This window comes from Chiloscyllium plagiosum, chromosome 28, assembly GCF_004010195.1.
Source record: "Chiloscyllium plagiosum isolate BGI_BamShark_2017 chromosome 28, ASM401019v2, whole genome shotgun sequence".
Lineage (NCBI taxonomy): Eukaryota > Metazoa > Chordata > Chondrichthyes > Orectolobiformes > Hemiscylliidae > Chiloscyllium > Chiloscyllium plagiosum.
In genome coordinates, this window is record NC_057737.1 from 50894143 (window position 1) to 50920761 (window position 26619).

Genomic DNA, 26619 nt, shown 5'->3' on the forward strand with positions numbered 1-26619 from the left:
GCTACTAATAATCTAGACTTTGACATCAGGCCTGATTTCAAAGTTTGCACATGTCGCAAACAATAAGATTTCAGGGGGATACACTGAAATGGGCAATCTTATGACAGATGAAACTTATTCAGAGAAATATGAAGTGACACATTTTATGAGGACAAATGAGGAAAAGTGACTTGAACTAAAAATATAATTTTATAGGGGTGCAGCAACAAAAAGACCTGGGCTCTCGATACAAAATTTCTGAAGGAGGAAGGACAAGTAAGAGAATGCTGGCTGATAGGACAGTGGAAACAGATTCAATTACAAATTTCAAAGGGGAATTAGACAAAACATTTGAAAAGCAAGATTTTGCATAACTGTGAAAAGCAGAATCAGATTGATTAGAGAGGTTTTCACAAGCCAAGTGTAGACATGATGGATCAAATGGTCTCTTTCTGAACTGCATCATTCTCTGATTCTGAATGCTTGAAACAAGATCCATTTTGAGACATAAAACATGAAACATTAAAGTTAACTGGAAAAGGATAATTTCTTTATTTCCATCCAAGTACAATGGTACAGCTTCATGCTCAACAACATATAAACATGACATTAAGGTGCAATGTTGTTGATTATTGCCAGAGACACAGAACACAGGACATTACAGCACATTAGAAAGGACACAGAAATGCGACTTATCAAACTTACCAACATCACAATCCCCCTGATGTAATATTAGAACATTAAGACCACTCTAGAAATACACAGTAGATTAATCAGCTTTCAAAAGAAAGGTTATTGTTTTATGTTTGGGTTGTAGTTTTTAGTTATTCTGTATGCTCTGACACACTGACTATCTCCACCATTTTCTGCATTTACCTCAGATTTATTCCATTGGCAACTTTTCACATTCTTACTGGAATCTTAGTTTTACTGTGAATGGGAGCTTGACTTAGTTCATTGCTAATAAACTTGGAACTCACGAGATGTTGTTTACTTCAAGAACTTTCGAAATGTTAATTCTGTTGATTGGTTACACCTAAAACTAAAATACAACAGACTACATAATAAGTTACTCACAGAGGTAAAATTCATACATCTTTCCTTGAATACAATATTAGATAGTAGTAGACAAATATAAAATGTGCAACAAGTAATGATAAAATAAAGATCATTTATCTATTGCTGGAATTTCAGAGATCTTTGCACATTATGATCTACATGTTAACAAATGTATATAGTACATATCTAGAAACCTATTTATATATATAATAAATATACTTAATTTTTTCCATAATACATATTTTACAGAACCACCGTACAGTCATGCTTTTACAGGATTATGTAGATATATATTACAGCCAATTTAATAGTTATGAGTATTCAATGGTTCCTAGCTTCTGATCTTCAACCCGATTGGTGCAGCCAGATTGCTGTGGTCTGGAACTTGTCATTGTTTCACTTTGGACAAAACAAGGATGTTCGCCCTTTGCTCTCCGACCTCCACTATTTACCATTAAGACAGGGTGATTACTTCTGCTTGAGTGTAGTTAACTTTGTGGACATCTTTGCAGTTCTCTGTGTCAAACAAAAATCACAAAATATAACAAAATACAACAGAGAGAACTTCCCAACTAATACTAGCACTGTACATCATCAAACATGACAGGAGATTACAATAAATTTGAAGTGAAACTGTGCGAGTGTGTGCACAATTGAAAGCAAGTGTGTGAGAAATAGTGTGTGTGAAAGCACATGAATGAGAGTATTTACTAGTGAGAGTCTGTGTGAGTCAGTATGAGAGTGAGTGAATGTGTTAAAATGTCTTAGAGTAAATGAATGTATGCATCCAAGTGAAAGTGTATGTGAGAGTCAATAGGTGCAAAAGTAAATTTGAGTGTTAGAGTGCATGTCAAACTGTGTGAAATTCTGAGTGTGTGTGTGTTTGTGTGTACATGCAAGTTTGTGTGTGCGCACACGAGTGTGTCTCTGTATGAGTATATGTGACTATGATTACTGTTTGTTTGTGACAGAACATAGAACATAGAACACTACAGTGCAGTGCAGGCTTTTCGGCCCTAGATGTTGCGCCTACCTGTGAAACCAACATGAAACCCATCTAATTTACTCTATTCCATTATCATCCTTATATTTATCCAATGACCATTTAAATGCCCTTAAAGTTGGCGAGTCTACTAGAGTTGCAGGTAAGGCATTCCACACCCTTACTACTCTCGGAGTAAAGAACCTACCTGACATCTGTCCTATATTTAACACCCCTCAATTTAAAGTTATGCCCCCTCATGCTAGCCGTCACGAACCGAGGAAAAAGGCTCTCACTGTCCACCCTATCTATTCCTCTGATCATCTTGTATGTCTCTATTAAGTCACCTCTTAATCTTCTTCTCTAATGAAAACAGCCTCAAGTCTCTCAGCCTTTCCTCATAAGACCTTCTCTCCATATCAGGTAACATCCTGGTAAATGTCCTCTGCACCATTTCCAATGCTTCCACGTCCTTTTTATAATGCGGTGATCAGATCTGTATGCAGTACTCCAAGAGTTTTGCACAGTTGCAACATGACCTCATGGCTCCGAAATTCAATCCCTCTACCAATAAAAGCTAACACACTGTACATTTTCTTAACAACCCTATCAACCTGGGTGGCAACTTTCTGAGATCTATGCACATGGACACTGAGATCTCCCTGCTCATCTACACTACCAAGAATCTTACGATTAGCCCAGTACTCTGCATTCCTCCACCTTCCAAAGTGAATCACGTTCCACTTTTCTGCATTAAACTCCATTTGCCACCTCTCAGCCCAGCTCTGCAGCTTATCTAAGTTCCTCTGTAACCTGCAACATCCTTCCACACTATCCACAACTCCAATGACTTTAGTATCAGCCGCAAATTTACTAACCCATCCTTTTACGTCCTCATCCAGGTCGTTCATAAAAATGACAAATAACAGTAGCCTCAAAACAAATTCTTGCGGTACACCACTAGCAACTGAACTCCAGGATGAACATTTCCCATCAACCACCACCCTCTGTCTTCTTTCAGCTAGCCAATTTCTGATCCAAACCACTAAATCCCCCTCAATCCCATGCCTCCTTATTTTCTGCAATAGCCTATTGTGGGGAACCCTATCAAACACTTTACTGAAATCCATATACACCACATCAACCACTTTACCCTCATCCACCTGTTTGATCACCTTCTCAAAGAACTCAATAAGGTTTGTGAGTCATGACCTACCCTTAACAAAACTGTGTTGACTATCCCTAATCAACTTATTCCTTTCCAGATGATTATAAATCCTATCTCTTTCCAACACTTTACCCACAACCGAAGTAAGACTCACTGGTCTATAATTACCAGGGTTGTCTCTACTCCCCTTCTTAGCAAGGGAACAACATTTGCTATCCTCCAGTCTTCTGGCACTATTCCTGTAAACAATGACAACATAAAAATCAAAGCCAAAGGCTCGGCAATCTCCTCCCTGGCTTCCCAGAGAATCCTAGGATAAATCCCATCCAGCCCAAAGGACTTATGTATTTTCAGACTTTCCAGAATTGCTAACACCTCCTCCTTGTGAACCTCAATCCCCTCTAGTCTAAGAGTCTGTATCTCAGTACTCTCCTTGACAACATTGTCTTTTTCCTGTGTGAATACTGACAAAAAATATTCATTTAACACCTCTCATATTTCTTCAGAGAACATCTCACTACTGTCCTTGACAGGCCCTAATCCATCTCTCATCATTCTTTTATTCCTGATATACCTATAGAAAGCTTTAGGGTTTTCCTTGATCCTACCTGCCAAAGACTTCTCATGTCCCCTCTTGGCTCTTCTTAGCTCTGTCTTTAAGTCCTCCCTGGCTAACTTGTAACTCTCAAGCACCCTAACTGAGCAAAGGCTGATGTAGGGCTTTTGTCCGAAACATCGATTTTCCTGCTCCTTCGATGTTGCCTGACCTGCTGTGCTTTTCCAGCACCACTCTAATCTTGACTATCACCAAAGTGCTCACCTACCTTCAAATCTAACACTTGGCCCAGTTCATTATCCAATACCAAATCCAATGTGGCCTCGCCTATTGTTGGCCTGTCTACATACTGAGTCAGGAAACCCTCCTGCACACATTGGAAAAAAACCGACCCATCTAAGGTACTTGAACTATCGCATTTCCAGTCAACATTAGAAAAGTTAAAGTCCTCCATAACAACTACCCTGTCTCTCTCACTCCTACCTAGAATCATCTTTGCTATACTATCCGTTACATCTCTGGAACTTTTCGGAGGTTTATAGAAAACTCCCAACAGGGTGGCTTCTCCTTTCCTGTTTCTAACCTCAGCCCATACTACCTCAGTGGACGAGTCCTCATCAAATGTTCTTTCTGCCACTGTAATACTGTTCTTGACTAACAATGCCACACCTCCCCCTTTTATACCACCTTCCCTGTTCTTATTGAAACATCTAAATCCCGAAACCTGTAACAACCATTCCTATCCCTGCTGTATCCATATCTCTGAACTGGCCACAACATCAAAATCTCAGGTACCAACCCACGCTGCAGGTTCACCCACCTTATTCCGGATGCTCCTGGTGTTGATGTGGACATACTTCAAACCACCTTCCTGCCTGCTGGTATACTTCCGCGACCTTGAAACCTTATTCATGATCTCACTACTCTCAACTTCCTGTACACTGGAGCTACAATTCCAGTTCTCAGCCCCCTGATAAATTAGTTTAAATCCTCTTGAAGGGCATTAGCAAACCTCCCCAGGATATTGATACCCCTCTGGTTCTGGTGTAGACCATCTTGTTTGTACAGGTCCGACCTACCACGGAATGACCCCCAATTATCCAAGCATCTGAATCACTCCCTCCTGCACCATCCCTGTAGCCATGTGTTCAACCGCGCTCTCTCCCTATTCCTCACCTCACTAGCATGTGGCACAGATAACAAACCAGAGATAACAACTCTGTTTGTTCTAACTCAAAGCTTCCAACCTAGCTCCTTGAATTTCTGCCTTACATCCCCATCCCTTTTCCTACCGATGTCATTGGTGCCTATGTGGCCCACAACTTGGGGCTGCTCCCCCTCTCCCTTTAGGATGCCGAAAACATGATCTGAGACATCACAAACCCTGGCACCTGGGAGGTAACACACCAACAGTGAGTCTCTCTCGTTCCCACAGAACCTCCTATCCGTCCCCCTAACTGTGGAGTCCACAATAACTAATGCTCTACTCCTCTCCCTCTTTCCCTTCTGAACAACAGGACAGACTCTGTGCCAGAGACCCGTACCTTATGGCTTACCCTTAACAGTTTCCAAAACGGTATACTTGTTGTTGAGGAGAACGGCCACCGGGGATCCCTGCACTGTCTGCCCGTTCCCTTTTCATCCCCTGAACTGTAACCCAACTACCTTCTTCCTGTACCTGAGGTGTGACTACCTCCCAGTCACTCCTCTCAATTACCCCCTCCGCCTTCCGAATGATCCAAAGGTTATCCAGCTCCAGCACCAGTTCCTTAATGCAATCTCCGAGGAGCTGGAGTTGGGTGCACTTCCCGCTGATGAAGTCAGCAGGGACACTAGTGGTGACCATTGCCTCCCACAATCTGCAGGAAGAGCATTCAACTGTCCTAACATCCATTCCAACTGTTCTGAATTCCCAAAGAGACTACTGAAAAAAAAAACTAGTAACCTTACCAAGCTGGCACACAGAACCTTTTTTTTGGTTAGAGGAGGAGGATGGGTGGGAGACACTATCTGAGTAGTGTTTAGAGTAAAGCAACCGCCCAAACATATAATCTCACTTACTCAGCTATCCCGTGTTGGCTCCTGCTCTGCATGCACTCTGCCTATTCACGAGGTAAGCCTTTTATATGATTAGTTTACCTTCCCGACAGCCCCCTTGGTCCTTGCTCTCACTGCACCCATTACAAAAATGTGATTGTGAGGGCCTGTGATAGTTCGTGAGTGAGTATATAGATTGAGTGTGAAATTGATGGAAGTCTTAGCAGAGACAATGTTTCTATTCTAAACAGTTATGATGAAGAGTCATGGGACATAAAATGCTAACTCTGCTTTCTCTCCACAGATGCTGCCAAACTTGATGAGTTTCTCCAGCAATTTCTGTTTTTGTCTCTGATTTCCAGCATTTTCAGTTCTTTTTTTTTGATGTGAGTGCTGCCCACTTGCTGGAGAACTGCTGGGAGTCCCGTGTTGCCTCTGTCAAAGGGGCCTATTGCTTTAAATGCCAATCGTGCACTCAGCTGGGCAGCAGCAGGTCTTCTAATACATGCAATTCCCACTCCCACTGAGCATTGATCAACAGCACCAGTGCGTATGGTGGCTGCTATGGTAATGCACTTACCTGAAGCTCAGGGGCATTGAGGATCCCAGACCACAATTGAGTGAAGGCAGGAGGGACTTGCATCTCAAAGAGCCACCTATGTCCCCGTGCTTTCCATTTTGATTGTGCACTGAGTGCATTTTATTTAGGGAACCCCTCAGGATCCCAGAAGCAAACTCAACAGGGTTTATGTTTATGGTTATCACACAGTGAGCCCCCTGCCCACCACTGGTGAATACTGATTGCACGTTAGAAACAAAAACAGAAATTGCTGGAGAAGTTAAGCAGGTCTGGCAGCATCTGTGGATAAAAAAAAGTTAACATTACATGTCCTTCTTCAGAACTGTTCAGAACAGAAACATTATGGGTGTAGGTTTGCTCGCTAAGCTGTAAGTTTGATATCCAGGCGTTTCATTACCTGGCTAGGTAACATCATCAGTGGCGACCTCCAAGTGAAGCGAAGCTGTTGTCTCCTGCTTTCTATTTATATGTTTGTCCCGGATGGGGTTCTTGGGGTTTGTGGTGATGTCACTTCCTGTTTGTTTTCTGAGGGGTTGATAGATGGTATCTAGATCTATGTGTTTGTTTATGGCGTTGTGGTTGGAGTGCCAGGCCTCGAGGAATTCTCTAGCATGTCTTTGCTTAGCCTGTCCCAGGATAGATGTGTTGTCCCTGTCGAAATGGTGGTTTTTTTCCCTCCACGTGTAGGGCTACGAGGGAGAGAGGGTCGTGTCTTTTTGTGGCTAGCTGGTGTTCGTGTATCCTGGTGGCTAACTTTCTTCCTGTTTGTCCTACATAGTGTTTGTGGCAGTCCTTGCATGGAATTTTGTAGTCGACGTTGGTTTTGTCCATGGATTGTTGTGGGTCTTTTAAGTTTGTTAGTTTTTGTTTGAGAGTGTTGGTGGGTTTGTGTGCTACTAGGATTCCGAGGGGTCTTAGTAGTCTGGCTGTCATTTCTGAAACTTCTTTGATGTATGGTAAGGTGGTTAGGGTTTCTGGCTGTGTTTGGTTTGTTCTTGAGGAATCTGTGCACTGTATTTTTTGAGTATCCGTTCTTCTTGAATACGTTGTATAGGTGGTTCTCCTCTGTTTTCCGAAGTTCGTCTATGCTGCAGTGTGTGGTGGCTCGTTGGAATAGTGTTCTGATACAGCTTTGTTTGTGTGTGTTGGGATGGCTGCTGGTGTAGTTAAGTATTTGGTCAGTGTTTGTCAGTTTTCTGTATACGCAGGTTTGTAATTCTCCATTGTCCTTTCTTTCGACTGTGACGTCCAGGAATGCGAGTTTGTTGTCGGTTTCTTCCTCCTTGGTGAACTTTATGACTGTGAGGGTGTTGTTGATGATGTTAAATGTCTCTTCTATCTTGTTTCGTTTTGTGATGACAAAAGTGTCATTTACGTAGCGGAACCAGATTTTTGGTTTGATGGTTGATAGGGCTGTTTGTTCTAGTCTTTGCATTACTGCTTCTGCTATGAATCCTGATAACGGAGATCCCATGGGTGTGCCATTGGTTTATTTGTAGATTATGTTGTTGAAGGTGAAGTGGGTGGTGAGGCACAGGTCGACTAGCTTCATGATGTTTTCGTTGGTAATGTGATTGGTGGTGGTTGGGGTGTGTGTGATGGTCTCTTCTAAAAGTATGGTAAGTGTTTTCTTTGCCAGATTGACATTTATGGAGGTGAACCACCATTTCGACTGGGACAACATATCTATCCTGGGACAGGCTAAGCAAAGACATGCCAGAGAATTCCTAGAGGCCTGGCACTCCAACCACAACGCCATAAACAAACACATAGATCGAGATACCATCTATCAACCCCTCAGAAAATGAACAGGAAATGACATCACCACAAACCCCAGGAACCCCATCCAGGACAAACATATAAATAGAAAGCAGGAGACAACAGCTTCACTTCACTTGGAGATCGCCACTGATGATGTTACCTAGCCAGGTAATGAAACGTCTGGATATCAAACCTACAGCTCAGCGAGCAAACTGACACTCTAAACCTCAACCTGAGCTACAAACCTTCACAGACCTTGCAAAAAACAGTAACATTATCTTTGCTAATACTCCCATCAACTTTGTTAAACACCTGATACTCATACACAATCTATCTTAGTCACTACAGTACTCTCACAGACACTCACAATCACACACAAACACGCACTCTCATTCATACTTCTGGTCATTAATTGTTCACATTAAGGGCTCAATTGGGAGTGGTTTGTATAGGCTGTCCATAGGCCTCCCAATCACAAATTTAATCAAGCCAAAAGTATGAAGGTACGTAATTAAGTATCCATTCCACCACCATCTAACTAACTTCAGAGAAAGGCATTAAATTCCATCCTGAGAATAGGACCCAAATTTCACATGTGAAAGCCAAGAGGACAATAAACTGTTGCCCTTTCCTTTGGATTGTTAACTCACCAGCTGTCAATAAGAAACAGGTTGTCCCTTTCTTGTTTTTGTCCCTCATACTGGAGCATCTGAGCACCTGACTCTCATCGGCTGTCAATGGTTGGTTCAGTGCAGCATTTTCCTCATCAGATTGGGCCATGTTTGCTTCACCATTCTGTTTTGAGTCTTGGAACAGAGAGAATTTCTGCTCAGTATCTTGTAAACGTCACTGCAACATCACTTTTTCTTTGTCCCAGAAAAAAAAAAGTTTACAAGAAAGGAAGTTGTGAAATGAGAAGACAAGAGACAGCCAGGACATGCATGCACTGCCACATGTGTCATGATACATGTGTTGTTCATGTTCTGACTTCACAAGAACTATTTCGGCAGTTTTCAAACACAACGTCATTATAATGTTGAAAAATGTGTTGCTGGTAAAGCGCAGCAGGTCAGGCAGCATCCAAGGAGCAGGAGAATCGACGTTTCAGGCAAGCCCTTCTTCAGGAATCGGGCTTATGCCCGAAACGTCGATTCTCCTGCTCCTTGGATGCTGCCTGACCTGCTGCGCTTTTCCAGCAACACATTTTTCAGCTCTGATCTCCAGCATCTGCAGTCCTCACTTTCTCCTTTCATTACAATGTCCTCAGCTTAGAATCTTAGAGGCATAGGATTCTCCAGCACAGCAGGAAACAGCTGAGACCACTATCTTTGTACCATTATTTGAAAGCATTCTCCGATTATTCCCAATCTCTATTTCCCATTGTCCTAAAAAAAATCTTCCCTTCTCAATATTTATCCAAATTGCCTTGAAACATTATTCTGGAGTCTGCTTCCACTGTCTTTTCAGGCAGCTTATTGCAGATCACAACAACTCTCCTGACAATATAAATGTTTTCCTCATGTTGGTTGTTCTTGTTGCCTATCAGTTTAAAGCTATATCCTAATGGTTAACAACTCTGCTGCCTAGGGTAACAATTTATTCTTATTTATTCTCATACAACTCTTTGTAAATGTCATACCTCTTTCAGATCTCTCCATAGTTTCTTTTGCTGTGAGGAGCACAATCCAGCTTCTGAAAACTCCCTACATAACTGAAATTCCTCATCCTGCAAACCATTCTGGCAATTTTCTTTCTGCTGTTCCATTGAATTTATTTCTTATTTTCCCACTTTTACTAATTTCAATGTCTCTGTTAATTCTCTCTCTATTGCTCTTTCTCGAGAGTTTTGAGAAGATTTGTAGCTCAGGTTGAGGTTCTGGATATAGGTTTGCTCGCTGAGCTGGAAGGTTTATTTTCAGATGTTTTGTCACCATACTAGGTAACATTATCAGTGAACCTCCAGATGAAGCACTGGTGGCATGTCCCGCTTTCTATTTATGTGTTTAGGTTTAGATTAGATTACTTACAGTGTGGAAACAGGCCCTTCGGCCCAACAAGTCCACACCGACCCTCCGAAGAGCAGCCCACCCATTCCCCTACATTTACCCCTTCACCCAACACTACGGGCAATTTAGCGTGGCCAACTCACCTGACCTGCACATTTTTGGACTGTGGGAGGAAACCGGAGCACCCGGAGGAAACCCACACAGACACGGGGAGAATGTGCAAACTCCACAGACAGTTGCCTGAGGCGGGAATTGAACCCAGGTCTCTGGCGCTGTGAGGCAACAGTGCTAACCACTGTGCCACCGTGCCGCCCAAGTTTCCTTGGGTTGGTGATGTCATTTCCTGTGGTGATTTCATTTCTGGTTCTTTTTCTCAGAGTTTGTTAAATGGGATCCAAGTCAATGTGTTTGTTGATAGAGTTCCGGTTGGAATGCCATGTTTCTAGGAAATCTAACCACATAAATAGAAAACGGGCTATGCCACCAGTGTTTCATCCGGAGGTTCACTGATGATGTCACCTAGTATGATGATGAAACATCTGAAAACAAACTTTGCAACTCAGCGAGCAAATCTACATCCATTGCTCTTTATGTCTCTAATTCTGCTGATTTCCTGCTCTGGTGTTCACTATTTCCTTCTGCATGCTTTTCTTTCACTTCCTTCTTTCTTTTATTGATTAAGGGCATCACTTTCAGGCATTTGTTTTTGCTCTGCTGTTAGCAGTTCTCATCTCCAGCATTTTGCAGCATCAAATCAATAGCATGACATCAAAGGACTCCAGCAATTTGTGGGCCAACAGGAGACTGTGCACAGAGTACCAAACCCTCACAACACCTCAAACTGGAAGTGTAAAGCTCCCAATGGTAGGACACAATAATAAGACAGCAATGGTGCTCACACATAATCTCTGAAATACAACAGGTTTAAACTCCTACCTGAGTTCTTTCTCTCTCTTATCTCCTCAGCAGCAATTTGATTGCTGTCACTCTGTGGGCTGTTGCATGAAGAGTTCAAGTCTGAATTGCAAAGGCCTGTAGTCTTGGCATGCGTCCCACAGGGAAAGTGCTTCCTGCGTTTCTTGGGGAGTTTTTGTTTGGCCATTGCCAGTGAGTAATACATTCCAAAGTTATTGACAATGACTGGCACTGGCATCGCAATAGTAAGCACACCAGCCAGGGCGCATAATGCTCCCACCAGCATACCCGACCAAGTCTGGGGGTACATGTCACCATAGCCAAGTGTAGTCATGGTGACTACTGCCCACCAGAAGCCAATGGGGATATTCTTGAAATGAGTGGGGCTCACAGTGTTAGGGTTTTCACCAAGTCTCTCTGCATAGTAGATCATTGTGGCAAAGATTAGAATTCCCAGTGCAAGGAAGATGATGAGCAGGAGGAACTCATTGGTGCTGGCTCTCAAGGTGTGTCCCAACACCCTCAATCCCACAAAATGCCGGGTAAGCTTGAAGATCCGCAGAATCCGAACAAACCTGACAACCCGGAGGAAGCCCAGAACATCCCTTGCTGCCTTGGAGGTCAATCCACGAAGTGCCAGCTCCAGATAGAAGGGCAGAATAGCCACAAAGTCAATGACATTCAGCATATTCTTAACAAATAGCAGCTTATTAGGGCAGAAGGAAATGCGGACCATAAACTCCAAAGTGAACCACATGACACACACGCCTTCCACATACATGAGGGCGGGCTCTGTCTCTATCTCATACACACTTACTATCTGAGTGCTGTTCCCCACCACTGTATATTCTGTCAAGTTAATGATCTTGTTGAAAGCCTCATGTGTCTCGAGGCAAAAGGTGGTGATTGATAAGAGGATGAAAAAGAGGGATACAAACGCGATAAACTGCAAGAGAAAAAGAATGCAGGTCAAAGATCAACAGTGTTAGAATCAGAACTACAGAACTACAATAATGAATGTAAAACAATAGAAATGCAGGAATCAGTTGCAGACTGCCAACTAGGGCACTTTAATATAACAAAGAAACCTGTAACGGGGAAAGTGTCCATGGACTTTGGGAGCAGTGAGTTTAATAACTTCAAATGTTTCCTCAGACCCCTACTTGTAATCGTCTGATGCTGACCATATCAGTTACAAAAACAAATTGTCCATTGGAATATTGACCAGCTAATTAAGCTCTTTCAATTCATATCAGGGATTTGCTCCCATTCAGGGTGGTAAATGGGTAAAATCCAATCACTGAGCATCCACTATCAGTTCAGTCCAGTCACATCATTGGTTTTCTCATCTGCTTTTCTAATATATCAATTACAAACCTTCTTGAGGACTAAAAGATTGTCAGCTGAAATATTTCAAGCAGTACTTGTTTAAATTCCTCTGGGTATTGACTAGAAATTGATCTGGACTCACCACATAAACACAATGGTTACAAGAGCAGATCAGAGGCTAAGAATACTGTGGTACATGACTCACTTCCTGACTCCCCAAAGCCCATCCATTATCTACAAAGTGTGTGACAGAATACTCCCCATTTTCCTGAACAGGGGCAGCTCCAACAACACTCAAGAAGCTTGACACCATCCAGGGCAAAGCAGCCTACTTGATTGGCACCAAATCCACAAGCGTCCACTCCCTCCACCACCAACACTCAGTTGCAGCAGTGTGTACTATCTACAAGATGCACTGCGGTAATTCACCAAAGATCCTTATACAGCACCTTCCAAACCTATCATCACTTCCATCTAGAAGGACAAGGGCAGCAGATACATTGGGGCAGCACCACCTCCAAGTTCTCCTCCAAGACACTCAGCATCCTGAACTGGAAATATATAGCTGTTTTTTCACTGTTGCTGTGCCAAAATCCTGGAATTCCCTCCTAATAGTGTTTTGGGTCCACCTACAACAAATGGGCTGCAGCAGTTCAAGAAGGCAGCTCACCACCCCCTTCTCAAGGACAACTGTGGATATACAATAAATGCTTGTCCATTCAGTGACATCCACATCCAAGGAGAAAATTTTTAAAATTCTCCTGGATACAGGAGAACATGATATATAAAACATGGTATATAAATCCAAGCATCATGCAACTTTGACTAGCAGTGAGGATGAAGTGGGGCAGTGGTATGGTGGTAATGCCACTGGACCGGTCATCCAAGTGCTCAAGCTAACATTTTACAGACATGGGTTCATGGAATGTAATGCATAGCTGGTGGAATTTCATTTCAAATAATAAATCTGGAACTAAAATTTAGCCTAATGGTGACTATGTAACCACTGTTGATTACCATAAAAACTTATCTGATTCACTTTTGTCCTTCAGGGAAGGCAATCGCCCATTCTCTCCCTGGCTTATAAGATTGATTGTGAATATCCAAGCAATTGTATCTAACTGCGACAAAATCTAAATAAACAAATAAGATATTATTAACCATAGCTGGAATGCTTGCGTTGTTGGGGTTTTGTGCAATAATGGAATGCAATTTTGTTGTAAACTAGATTAATTTTTAATATTTAAGTCACTGCCTACCTATCATCATATATTTTAATGTGGTTGTCAATCTACAGGCAATTTTCTTTTCATATCTTCATGGGTTCTGTTGTTTCTGATTGATGAGTTTCTGATTGAACTACATCACTTTCAAACAATGTAAAATTCTATCATTTGGTCACTATTTCTGAAATGATTAATTAACTTTCTTATTGCAGAAACTCAGTCTAAAATCATCTTTTCCTTACATGGTTCCTCAACATACTGCTCCAGAAAGCCATCACATACATTTGAGGGATTAGTATTTCAAAGAATAGGATCAACTGGGTTTAACCAGTTTCTACTGAAATCTCCTATGTTTCCTGTATCTTCATCAGGTGGTTGTGGAGCAGAATCATACGACACAGAATCTATAGCAACAGGATTGCAATGTCATGGAATGTAATTTTAGACAAATTTAGCTCAAACAAATGTAGCTCACACAGATTCATCTTTTACAGTGATCACATGAGTTTCAGTTCCTTTGAATGTAAATCCCAGAACGTTGTTAAAGTTACATTCTCAAGATAGATTTTAACAATAGGTGCCATCTCAGCTCAGATATTGCACTGAAGGTGTGAAGTTAAAGCCTGTGTCCCAATGTTAGGTCAGACTGATTCTATTTCTAAAGTGGGATTTACAGAATTTTACATGGATTTATGCAGTTTTTGAGCAAAATAAAATGTAATTCTGCAAATACAAATTTACCCCACAAGCTTTTACACACATACACACAAACTGCATAAATCCATGTAAAATTCTATATTTCCCACTTTAGAATTAGAATCAGTCTGACCTAACATTGGGGCACAGACAGACTTTAACTTCACACCTTCAATGTATTGTCTGAGCTGAGATGGCATCTATTGTTAAAATCTATCTTGAGAATGTAACTTTAACAACATTCCTGGATTTACATATGAAGGAACTGAAACTCACATGATCAACCTCCAATTACAGGGAACGTGCCTATGTGAGGACTGCAGAGTCCCAATGTCCAACAAAGACCCAAATCTAGCTGTTGACACTCCAGAACTCTGGAAGGTTGAGCCAATAGGATATAAAGCATGATAATGAAGTAAGTTTTACGGTATCTAAAAGACAGGGAGCACTGTTATTTGAGAGCTCAGAAGGTGGTCATTCCCACTCTTTGTGAATCTCCTCAGACTCAGGTATGGGATCATGCTCAGGGCCAAAAGCAGGATCAGTTAAAAACAAGGGTGGGAATTCTGAAATAGGAATACTGCTCAGCCAGGAGCTGGAGAAGAACATTGATGACAAACTTATAGGGACACAAAGTCTTAGGTCACCTCAAGGTTATCAGCACTAGAATACAGGAGGCGAGAATGAATAAGAGTTTGAGTAGGAGATGAATTGAGGGAGAGTTGGGTGAGGCAGAGTTATAGGAGATGGAAAAAGGAGGCTTTTAATAGGGAGTCAAGTTTCTGCCCAAACAATTGTTTAACATAAACCCCAAACCTTTCTAATCTCTTCAGTTATTTCACAATTCCATTCAAAGCAAAATTCTGCAGATGCCATTAATAGAACATAGATAGAACATAGAACAGTACAGCACAGAACAGGCCCTTCGGCCCACGATGTTGTGCCGAACATTTGTCCTAGCTTAAGCACCCATCCATGTACCTATCCAATTGCCGCTTAAAGGTCACCAATGATTCTGACTCTACCACTCCCACAGGCAGCGCACCACTCTCTGGGTAAAGAACCCACCCCTGACATCTCCCCTATACCTTCCACCCTTCACCTTAAATTTATGTCCCCTTGTAACACTCTGTTGTACCCGGGGAAAAAGTTTCTGACTGTCTACTCTATCTATTCCTCTGATCATCTTATAAACCTCTATCAAGTCACCCCTCATCCTTCGCCGTTCCAATGAGAAAAGGCCTAGCACTCTCAACCTAACCTCATATGACCTATTCTCCATTCCAGGCAACATCCGGGTAAATCTTCTCTGCACCCTCTCCAAAGCTTCCACATCTTTCCTAAAGTGAGGCGACCAGAACTGCACACAGTACTCCAAATGTGGCCAAACCAAGGTCCTGTACAGCTGCAACATCACTTCACGACTCTTGAATTCAATCCCTCTGCTAATGAACGCTAATACACCATAGGCCTTCTTACAAGCTCTATCCACCTGAGTGGCAACTTTCAAAGATCTATGAACATAGAGCCTAAGATCCCTCTGCTCCTCCACCTTACTAAGAACCCTACGTTAACCCTGTACTCTGCATTCTTATTTATCCTTCCAAAATGGACAACCATTTAATCTGAAATAAAAACAGGAAGTGTTGGAGAAACTCAGCAAGTTTGGCAGCAGCAATTGAAAGAAAAACAGAGTAAATGTTTCGAGTCTAGCATGACTCTTCTTCCGAATTTATGCATTTCCAAAGAAAGGTTATTGGACTCTTAATAAGGTTAAAGTCAGGATTTTTGGCAGTGTGGAGGAACAGAGGGATCTTGAGCTCCATGTCCATAGATCCCTCAAAGTTGCCACTCAAGTTGATAGGGTTATTAAGAAGGTGTATGGTGTACTGGCTTTCATTAGCAGGGGAATTGAGTTCAAGAGGTGCGATGTTATGCTGCAGCTCTATAGAACACTGGTTAGACCACACTTAGAATATCGTGTTCAGTTCTGGTTGCCTCATTGTAGGAAGCTTTAGAGAGAGTGCAAAGGAGATTTACTAGGACGCTGCCTGGACTGGAGGGCATGTCTCATGAAGAAAGGTTGAAGGAGCTAGGACTTTTTTCATTGGAATGAAGAAGGATGAGAGGTGACTTGATAGAGGTGTACAAGATGATGAGAAGCATAGATAGCGTGGATAGCCAGACTTTTTCCCATGGCGAAAATGTCAATCACAAGGGGACATAATTTTAATGTAATTGATCGAAGATTCAGGGGAGATGTCAGAGGTAAGTTCTTTACACAGAGAATGGTGGGTGTGTGGAATGCACTGCCAGCAGTGATAGTTGAGTCAGATACATTAGGGACATTTAAGTGACTCCTGGATAGGCATATGGAAGTTAGTACAATGAAGTATATGTAAGTTAGTCTGATCTTAGAGTAGGATAAAAGGCCGGCACAACATCGAGGGCCAAATGGCCTGTACTGTGCTGTACTGTTCTATGTCTATGTTAACATTGACATAGATGCTGCTTGACCTGCTGAGTTTCTCCAGAAATTTGTTTGGATTTCACATGTCCATTTGATGGCCATATGCTATCTCTCTGACCAACTGCAAATACTGGTAATTGGAGTGCCCAGGAACTAGCATAGGGGAGCTCAAAAACTGGGGGACATTTTTTTAAGGTGAGAGGAGAGAGGTTTAAAAGGAACCTGAGGGGCAACGTTTTGACAGTGATTGGTTTGCATGTGGAATGAGATTCCTGAGGAAGTGGTCAATGCAGTTACAGTTACAAAATTTAAATGACATTTGGATGGGTGCATGAACAGAAAGGTTTAGAGGGATATGGACCAAGTGCAGGCAAGTGGGACTAGTTTAGTTTGGGAATACTTGTCGGTGTGGATGAGTTGGACTGAAGGGTCTGTTTCTGTGCTGTATGCCTCTATGAACCAGAAGTGCTCTTATTGAAACCAGCAGAATTGGGCGACACAGTGGTTAGCACTGCTGCCTCACAGCGCCAGAGACAGGTTCAATTCCTGCCTCAGGCGACACTCTGTAAAGTTTGCACATTCTCCCAGTGTCTGCGTGGGTGCTGTGATTTCGTCCCATAATCCAAAAATGTGCAGGTTAGGTGAATTGGCCATGCTAAATTGCCCGCAGTGTTAGATGTAGGGGTATGGGTGGGTTGCGCTTCGGCGGGTCGGTGTGGACTTGTTGGGCCGAAGGGTCTGTTTCCACACTGTAAGTAATCTAATCTAATCTAATCAATGCAGTCCCTTCATACAGAGAAACATGCAGTGGGGCCATTGTTTCTAACAATGCTGTATTATAGGTGCATCTGTAAGTAAGGACAGGGTAACCATCCTCAGCAACCAACAGATATTGCCCTGCACTGTTATTGGAAACCTTCTGAAAGTTCAAATAAAACAAATCCACTGGCGCCCCTTCATCAACTTTACCCTAAAAAAATTCCAGTAGATTTGTCAAGCATGACTTCCCTTTGTAAGTCTTATGGAATAGAATAGAATCTCTACAGTGTGGAAACAGGCCCTTCAACACAACAAGTCCACAACGACCCTCCAAAGAGTAACCCACTCAGACCCGTTCCCCTACCTTATATTTACTCCTGACTAATGCACCTAACCTACAGATCCATGAACACTATGGGCAATTTAGCATGGCCAATTCACCTAACCTGCACATCTTTGGATTATGGGAGGAAATTGGAGCAGCCAGAGGAACCCCACGCAGACACGGGGAGAATGTGCAAACTCCACACAGACAGTTGCCTGAGGCAAACTTGGGTCCCTGGTGCTGTGAGGCAGCAGTACTAACCACTCAGCCACCGTGCCACCCCAAGTCTATGCTGACTTTCTGATTCTGCCACTTTTTCCAAGTGTTCTGCTATTTAATCTGTTATAATGGAATCTAGTATTTTCCCCTTGACTGATCCCAGGCTAATTTGGTACTATTTGAAGAACAGGCTTTCCTGATCACCATTTATCCCATAACAACAGCATGTCAGAACTGACAATTAAGGTCAAGGAAGTTATCTGAATGGCTCTGGGCAGCAGACAGTGCATGTTTCATCTTGATCATGAGGATCAGCTCTGGGTCCGAGTCAGGACAACTCCATATGTGACAAAAACCAACCTTTATATAAGACTGGTCCCAATCAATACCATGAATAATGTGATAACCTGTTTATTCAGTATTGCAATTCTGAGATCAATAAGAGAATAAACTAGTGTTAAGTATTTGCTTGACCACAGATACAAATTTGAAAATAAACAATTCACTCAGTGCATTCAATGTTGAAGAGTTGATCAAAATGTTGGGTTTTTTGTGCACCTGGTAGGGTCAGCGTTAGATTAGGGTGAGGGTTAGGATTAGGGTTCTCTCGTGTTGTTAAATGAATGCAGACAGGTGTCACTGAGAAACAATGGAGCAATGTCATTCTTGGTCACGTTTAGTTTACAGTGAGTCAACAGTTCTCTCTTATCAGGCTATGTCAGAGGTCAACCAGCATGGAAACTGGCCCTTTGGGTCAAACTGGTCCACGCCGACCAAAATGTCCGTCTAAGCTAACCCCATGTCCCTGCAATTGGCTCATATCCTTCTAAACCTTTTCTATCCATGTATTTGTACAAATGCCTTGTAAATGTTGTTAATACACCCATCCCAACAACTTCTGCCAGCAGCTTATTCCATACGCGTACCACCCTCTGTGTAAAAAAGTTATCCCTCTGTTCCCTTTTATTCTTTCCCCTCTAACCTTAAACTGATGCCCTCTAGTCTGTGATTGCCCAACTCTGGGAAAAAGACTGAGTGCATTCACCCTATCCATGCCTCTCATACACTTCTACAAGATCCCCCCTCAGTCTTCTATACTCAAAAGAAAAAGGTTCGAGCATGTCCAACCTCGCCTGATAACTCAGACAGTTGAGTCATGGCAACATTCTTCTAAATTTCTTCTGCAATCTTTCCAGTTTAGTAACATCCGTCCTGTAGCAAGGTAATCAAAACTGAACACAATACTCTAGTGCAGCTTCACCAACATCCTGTACTTACCGCAACATAACTTCCCAATTCCAATGCTCAATGCTCTGACTGATGAAAGCCAATCTGTTTTGAAAATATTCCAGGAGATTTTGTCACTTCACATTCACTGAAATTTCAAATACTCTTCAGAACATTTTAGAACATTACAGACAATGAAATACTTCCAACTTTTATCATTGTTGTAATATAGGAAATCTGGTTAGAAATCACACAACACCAGGTTATAGTCAAACAGACTTATGTGAAATCACAAGTGTTATGGACCAGGCCAGAACCCCTCAAAACATTTTAAGAAGGTAGCCCAGATTCTAACTTTTTCCTTTTTTAAAGGCAGATTTAAAGTGGTTATTCCGGCAGTTGGTCAAATCACTTTAAGCAAAACTGAACTTGTTTTAATACTACTGTTGAAGCATGAACAAAAGAAAACAGAATTTAGAATAACAACTAATTGAAAACCCAATCAACTCAATATCACAACTTAACGAAGGAGTTGTTCGAATTCCCACAACATCCCAAAAACACCCCTTGGCAAAAGATAAATTCAAACACAGGTTCTTACAAACAGGAGAGATTTCAGAGAGAACAGTCAGCCTAGAAACATTTATTGAAGCATGGAACCTGGTTTTCACTATAGCAGTTTCTCTGCTACCAGCAGCTCCTGACTGCCTGCTGAAACAAACCAAACTAGAAAAAAACCTGAACTGGGAGAACTGGCCACTCCCCTGCCAATGTTTAAAGTAGCCGCTTCCAGACATATTGGCACCTCTGTCTTTACTAAGGACAGCATCATCATATCTCCCACTTAAAAAAAGAATGAACCATCAATATGCAAAGATGGCTTCATTTTGAAACCCCCTTAGTCTTATCCTGTTAGTACACTACAATACATATATATTAACTATAACCATGCAAACATGCACTACTATATTCTATTTCAGTCTGTTTACTCCTGCCACCAAATGCCTCTGTTTTTTATCCAAATCTTGACAATGCGCCCAATCACGTTTGCTCGCCCTGCCACACGCACAATTTTCGAACTGAATGCTGCAATAATAAGGTCCATCTGAACAGTCTGGAATTTTTGTCCTTAAATTTCTCCAAAAACTTTAATGAGTTTGATCAGTACATATGATTGTCTCAGATACATTTCTGGCAACATAAATGTTGAAATGTTGTAATGCCAGCACCAAGTTCTAAGTCTCCTTCTCAATATTTCTGTCGAATATTTCTGTTGACAAATGTTCAATTTCCTGGAGAAATATCCAATAGCCCTTTCTACCTTCTCTTCACTTTCTTGGAAGAGTACAACACCGACACCCACATCATTCACATCGATAGCCACCTTCTATTGCTTTGCACAATTAGGTGCGGCTAATACTGTGGCAGTGGTTAACACAGATTTCAGGCTGTCAAGTGCCTTTTAACAGTCTGCCATCCACTGAAACTTCCCGCTTTTCTTTCGTAATTCAGTCAGTACGAATTTCCGATAAAACTCACTCAATCCTAGAAATCGTAGTACTGCACTCTTTGTTGATGGTGTGAAACTCTCCAAAAACTTTTGTTTTCACGTCCCGTGGGGCCATCTGTCCATGTCCAATAATATGGCCCAGGAGGGTGACTAGGGCTTTGGCAAATTCACTCTCAGCCAGGTTTATCACCAAACTTGCCTCCCAAAGTCAATCGAATAATTCTGATAAATGCTGCAAATGTTCCTTCCATGTGTGACTAAAGATCACAAGATCGTTGATATATAGCACACAACTGACTAATCCAGAAATGACTTTATTGCTTAGCCTTTGAAATGTGGCTGGTGCATTTTTCATACCAAATAGCATAACTTTAAATTGATATAGTCCATTCGGTATTATGAAAGCTGAAATTATGCTCAGTCTTTCAGATAAAGGTACCTGCCAGTATCCTTTCAGTTAGTCCAACTTCAAAGTATAAGTTGCTTCTATCACGTTTTCAATACAGTCTTCCAAATATGGAATCAGATATGTATCAGTCTTTGTAACTGCATTGACTTTGCAATAGTCCACACATAAATGTTGGGTACCATCTGGTTTTGGCACCATTACCGTGGGTGAGCTCCAGTCACTGCAAATCACTTTGATTATGTTGTCTTGGAGCACGCATTCAATCTCTTTTTGAATCTGTGCCAATGCTAAAGGGTTAGAGACAAAAGCTGCGGCTGCTGGAATCCAAAGTAGACAGGCAAGAGGCTGGAAAAGCACAGCAAGCCAGGCAGCATCAGGACGTGGAGAAGTTGACATTTCTTCAGGTTTGGGGGTGTGTGCTGGGGGAGCTGCAGATGAAGGGAATGGGGGGGGGGGGGGTGTCAGGGTGGTGAAGTAGGAATACGTGAAGATAGGCAGAGGGTACAACCTGGTTGGTGAATGGGAGAAATAAATCCGGTTGGTGGCAGGCAAGAGGGGAAGGGAGGGGGAGGGGCTGAGAAAGGATCTTCCCATGTGGGACCCTGTGAGCTCGGCTGCGATGCTCGGCGAACCTTTCCCTAAGTTTAAGTTCGGTCTCCCTGATGTAGAGAAGACCACATCGGGAGCACCTAATGCAGTAAACTAGGTTGGAAGAGAGGCAGGTGAACCTCAATCTCACCTGGAAGGACTGTTTGGGGCCCTGGATGGAGGTGATGGGAAGGTTTTGCATCTTTTCCGGTTACAGGGGAAGGTACCTGGGAATTCATGGGGGGGTGGAGGTTTGTGGGGAGAGTGGTGTAAACCAAAGACAGTCGAAGGAATGGTCCTTATGGAAGGCAGAGAGGGGTGGGGAGGGGGAAGATGTTCTTGGTGGTGGGCTCTAGTTGGAGTTGGTGGAAGTGGTTAAAGATGATGCGTTGGATGCAGTGACTAGTAGGGTGGTGGGTGAGGACAAATGAAACTCTATTTATTCTGTTGTTGGGGGGAAACAGTTAGGGCAGTGGAATGTGGAATGGAGGTGTTGTAGCAGAGGGCTGTCTGTCATCCAGGATGTTGATTTCTGATGAAGGGCTTTTGCCCACAACATCGACTCTCCTGCTCCTTGGATGCTGCCTGATCTGCTGTGCTCTCCAGTGCCACATTTTTCAACTCTGTCTCGCCAGTCCTCTGCAGTCCTCACTTTCTCTCACGCCCATTAATGTTAACAAATACTGATTCCCACGTTTTGTTTTCGGTAGGGGTCCTATACATTCAATTAAAACTCTTGTAAAAGGTTCCTCAAATGCAGGAATGGGTATTAAAGGTACGGGTTTTATTACTGCCTGTAGTTTTCTAATTACCTGACAAATATGACATGCCTGGCAAAATTCAACTATTTCCTTGTGCAGTCTGGGCCAGTAAAACCGTTTTTGTATTTTAGCTTTAGTTTTTCTTACCCCTAAATGACCTCCTGCTGGGATTTCATGCACCACCCACAACACCTCCTTTCTGTAACCCACTGGTAATACGTTTTAGAGTCACAGACCCCTACAGCACGGAGACAGCCCCTTTGGCCCAAATTGGTCCATGCAACCAAAAAGAGAAAGTGAGGGCTGCAGATGCTGGAGATCAGAGCTGAAAATATGTTGCTGGAAAAGCGCAGCAGGTCAGGCAGCATCCAAGGAACAGGAGAATCGATGTTTCGGGCATAAGCCCTTCTTCAGGAACCATGCAACCAAAAAGCCCATCCACGCTAACCCCATTTTCCTGCACTTGGGCCATATCCATCTAATCCTTTCCTATTCATTTATTAATTGCTTCAGTTTTTCATCTTTCTGTTATAACTCAGTTAATTTCTCTGAGCCAAAGACATCCACATGGTCCTCCACCTGTTCTTATTTTGTCTCAATCATTTGATCAAATATCATCTCTGATAATTCTATTTCAACTTTCTTATCTGTAGTCTTTGATTTCTCCTCCTGTTTCAGTTGGTGACTTTGTGACCCCATTACCACACAGTGAGGAAAAATCCCAGGATTCACTATCTGCAATATCTCAGTTGCTTGATTTTCCACTGGCTTTTCAACCACAGTAGGCAGCACTCCTACCTGTGAACCAGCTTTTTGTTAACAAGGACAAATTGTATTCCTGGAGCTGAGCATTCTTCTAGTACTCCTACCACCACTTCTCTACTTTTCACTGGATATTCTAACCTCATTCTAAATAATTGAGCAGTTCTTGCCTCACCATAAGTTCCACATAATGACACGTTTTCTGGCAATAGTCCTTCTGAGTTATATATCTCCTCACCTCTCAACATCAAAAATTGACATGATGCGGTATCTCTTAATATGGTAAGTCCTTCACCTGCTCTTCCTGGCCTATGCGAGTAAACCTTACCTTTGTAAGTAAATGATTTAAGAAGATCTGGCACTTCCTCCTTAACCAAACTCCCACCATGTTGCACATTCTGATGCAGCTTTTTAGCCTCCACTTGGGCTTTCCTTTACCATTCTAACAAAATCCATTGGCTTATCCTGTTTTCCTACATCTGTCTTCCCAGTGCTTTTTCTAATTCACCACCACTATGATTTCATGTGGCCTACTTTATTGCAGTGAAAACACTGGAGCTTTTTAACTTCTCTTTCCCCTTCATGGGTTTCCTTTTTAAGACCATAAGACATAGAGGTGGAAGCAAGGCAATTCGTCCCATCAAGTCCACTTTGCCATTTAATCATGGCTGATGGGTGTTTCAATTCCACTTACCCGCACTCTCCCCGTAGCCCTTAATTCCTTGCGAGATCAAGAATTTAATCAACCTCTGCCTTGAAGTCACCCAAAGTCCCGGATTCCACTGCGCTCCGTTGCAATGAATTCCACAGGCCCACCGCTCTCTGGTTGAAGAAATGTCTCTTCATTTCCATACTAAATTGACTCCCTCTAATTTTAAGGCTGTGCCCATGGGTCCTAGTCTCCCCACCTAATGGAAACAGCTTCCCAGCGTCCACCCTTTCCAAGCCATTCATTATCTTGTAAGTTTCTATTAGATCTCCCTCAACCTTCTAAACTCTAATAAATACTATCCCAGGATCCTCAGCCAATCATCATATGTTAGGCCTACCATTCCAGGGATCATCCTTGTGAATCTCCGCTGGACACGCTCCAGTGCCAGTATGTCCTTCCTGAGGTGTGTGGCTCAAAATTGGACACAGTATTCTAAATGGGGCCTAACTAGAGCTTTATAACGTCTTAGAAGCACGTCTCTGCTTTTATATTCCAACCCTCTGGAGATAAATGACAACATTACATTTGCTTTCTTAATCACGGACTCAACCTGCAAATCAACCTTTGGAGAATTCTGGACTAGCACTCCCAGATCCCTCTGTACTTTGGCTTTATGAATTTTCTCACCGTTTTAAAAATAGTCCATGCCTGTATTATTTTTTCCAAAGTGCAAAACCTCGCATTTGCTCAAATTTCATCAGCCATTTTTTGGACCACTCTCCAAAACTGTCTAAATCTTTCTGCAGCCTCCCCACCTCCTCAGTACTACCTGCCTGTCCACCTAACTTTGTATCATTGGCAAACTCTACCAGAATGCCCCCCATCCCTTCACCCAGATCATTAATATATAAAGTGAACAGCTGAGGCCCCAACACTGAACCCTGAGGGACCCCATGTATCACCAGCTGCCATTCCAAAAAAGAACCTTTTATCTCAACTCTCTGCCTTCTGTCAGACAGTCAATCCCCAATCCATGTCCGTAGCTCACCTCGAACACTATGGACCCTCACCATACTCAGCAGCCTCCCATGAGGCACCTTATCAAAGATCTTTTGGAAGTCTAGATAGATAACATCCACTGGGTTTCCCTGGTCTAACTTACTTGTTACCTCTTCAAAGAATTCTAACAGGTTTGTCAGGCACGACTTTCCCTTACTAAATCCATGCTGACTTGTTCTAATCCAACCCTGCACTTCCAAGAATTTAGAAATCTCATCCTTAATGATGGATTCTAGAATTTTACCAACAATTGAGGTTAGGTTAATCAGCCTATAAAACCCTGTGATAAGTTATCCTTATGATCTTCACTGAGATCTACCTTTCCCTTGTCACGTGAGGATTTCTGTTTTCCCCAATTTCTATCCTTCATGGATTGAAATTGATGTTGGAAACCAAACTTTGATTCATGAATAATTCATAATCATCAGCCATTTCAGCTGCTAATCTTGCCGTTTTAACTCTCTGCTGTTCCACATTTCTCACTACTTCAGGCAGTGAATTTTTGAACTCCTCCAAAATAATTGTCTAAGAATGTCATATGTTTGATCTATTTTTAATCCCCTTATCAAAATTACTTTGTTTGATCCTTTCAAACTCAATGTACATTTGACCAGGGTTGCTCCTTAGATTCCTGAAATGCTGTCTGTCGGATTCTGGCACAAGCTCATATGAGCTTGCTTCACCGCCTCATACTCCTCAGATATTTCCAATAATAGTGATACAAATACATCACTATCTCTACCTACTAACTTTGTTTGGATCAACAAAACTCACATGGTTACCAGCCACTTCACTTGTTTAGCATATCTTTTACATCTTTCTCATCAAATTTAGGCAATGCTTGGATATATTTAAGCATATCCCCACCAGGCTTTGGTTACGATTGGTTTGCTCATCCTCACTATCCTCCTTACTAAGCTTTTTACCTTCCACCCTTTTAAGCTGACTTTCCTATCTAACTGGAAATGTGTTGCTGGAAAAGCGCAGCAGGTCAGGCAGCATCCAGGGAACAGGAGAATCGACGTTTCGGGCATAAGCCCTTCTTCAGGAATGGGGAAAGTTTGTCCAGCAGGCTAAGATAACTTCCTCCAAACGAAAGGAGTAGCCATGGGCACCCGCATGGGCCCCAGCTATGCCTGCCTCTTCGTAGGATATGTGGAACAATCCATCTTCCGCAACTACACTGGCCCCACCCCCCACCTTTTCCTCCGCTACATCGATGACTGTATCGGCGCCGCCTCGTACTCCCACGAGGAAGTTGAACAGTTCATCCACTTCACCAACACCTTCCACCCCGACCTCAAATTCACCTGGACAGTCTCAGATTCCACCCTCCCCTTCCTCGACCTTTCTATTTCTATCTCAGACGACCGAATCAACACGGACATCTACTACAAACCGACCGACTCCCACAGCTAACTGGACTACACCTCCTCCCATCCTGCCCCCTGTAAAAACGCCATCCCATTCTCCCAATTCCTTCGACTCCGCCGCATCTACTCCCAGGAGGACCAGTTCCAAAAAATCACATCCCAGATGGCCTCCTTCTTCAAGGACCGCAATTTCCCCCACGACGTGGTCGAC

At 42.5% G+C, this 26619-nt stretch overlaps 1 protein-coding gene across 1 annotated transcript in view; it reads right to left on the reverse strand.

The window, feature by feature from the left end:
* Positions 1-507: 507 nt before the first annotated feature.
* LOC122564191 (potassium voltage-gated channel subfamily C member 1-like) overlaps positions 508-26619 on the reverse strand; it is a 69704-nt gene continuing 43592 nt past the window's right edge. The window contains exons 2-4 of the mRNA XM_043718883.1: positions 11065-11989; positions 8773-8928; positions 508-1554 (exon numbers count right to left, since the gene is read on the reverse strand). Coding sequence (XP_043574818.1) covers positions 1493-1554; positions 8773-8928; positions 11065-11989 — 1143 coding nt within the window. The 3' untranslated portion in view covers positions 508-1492. The remainder of the gene's footprint in view (positions 1555-8772; positions 8929-11064; positions 11990-26619) is intronic.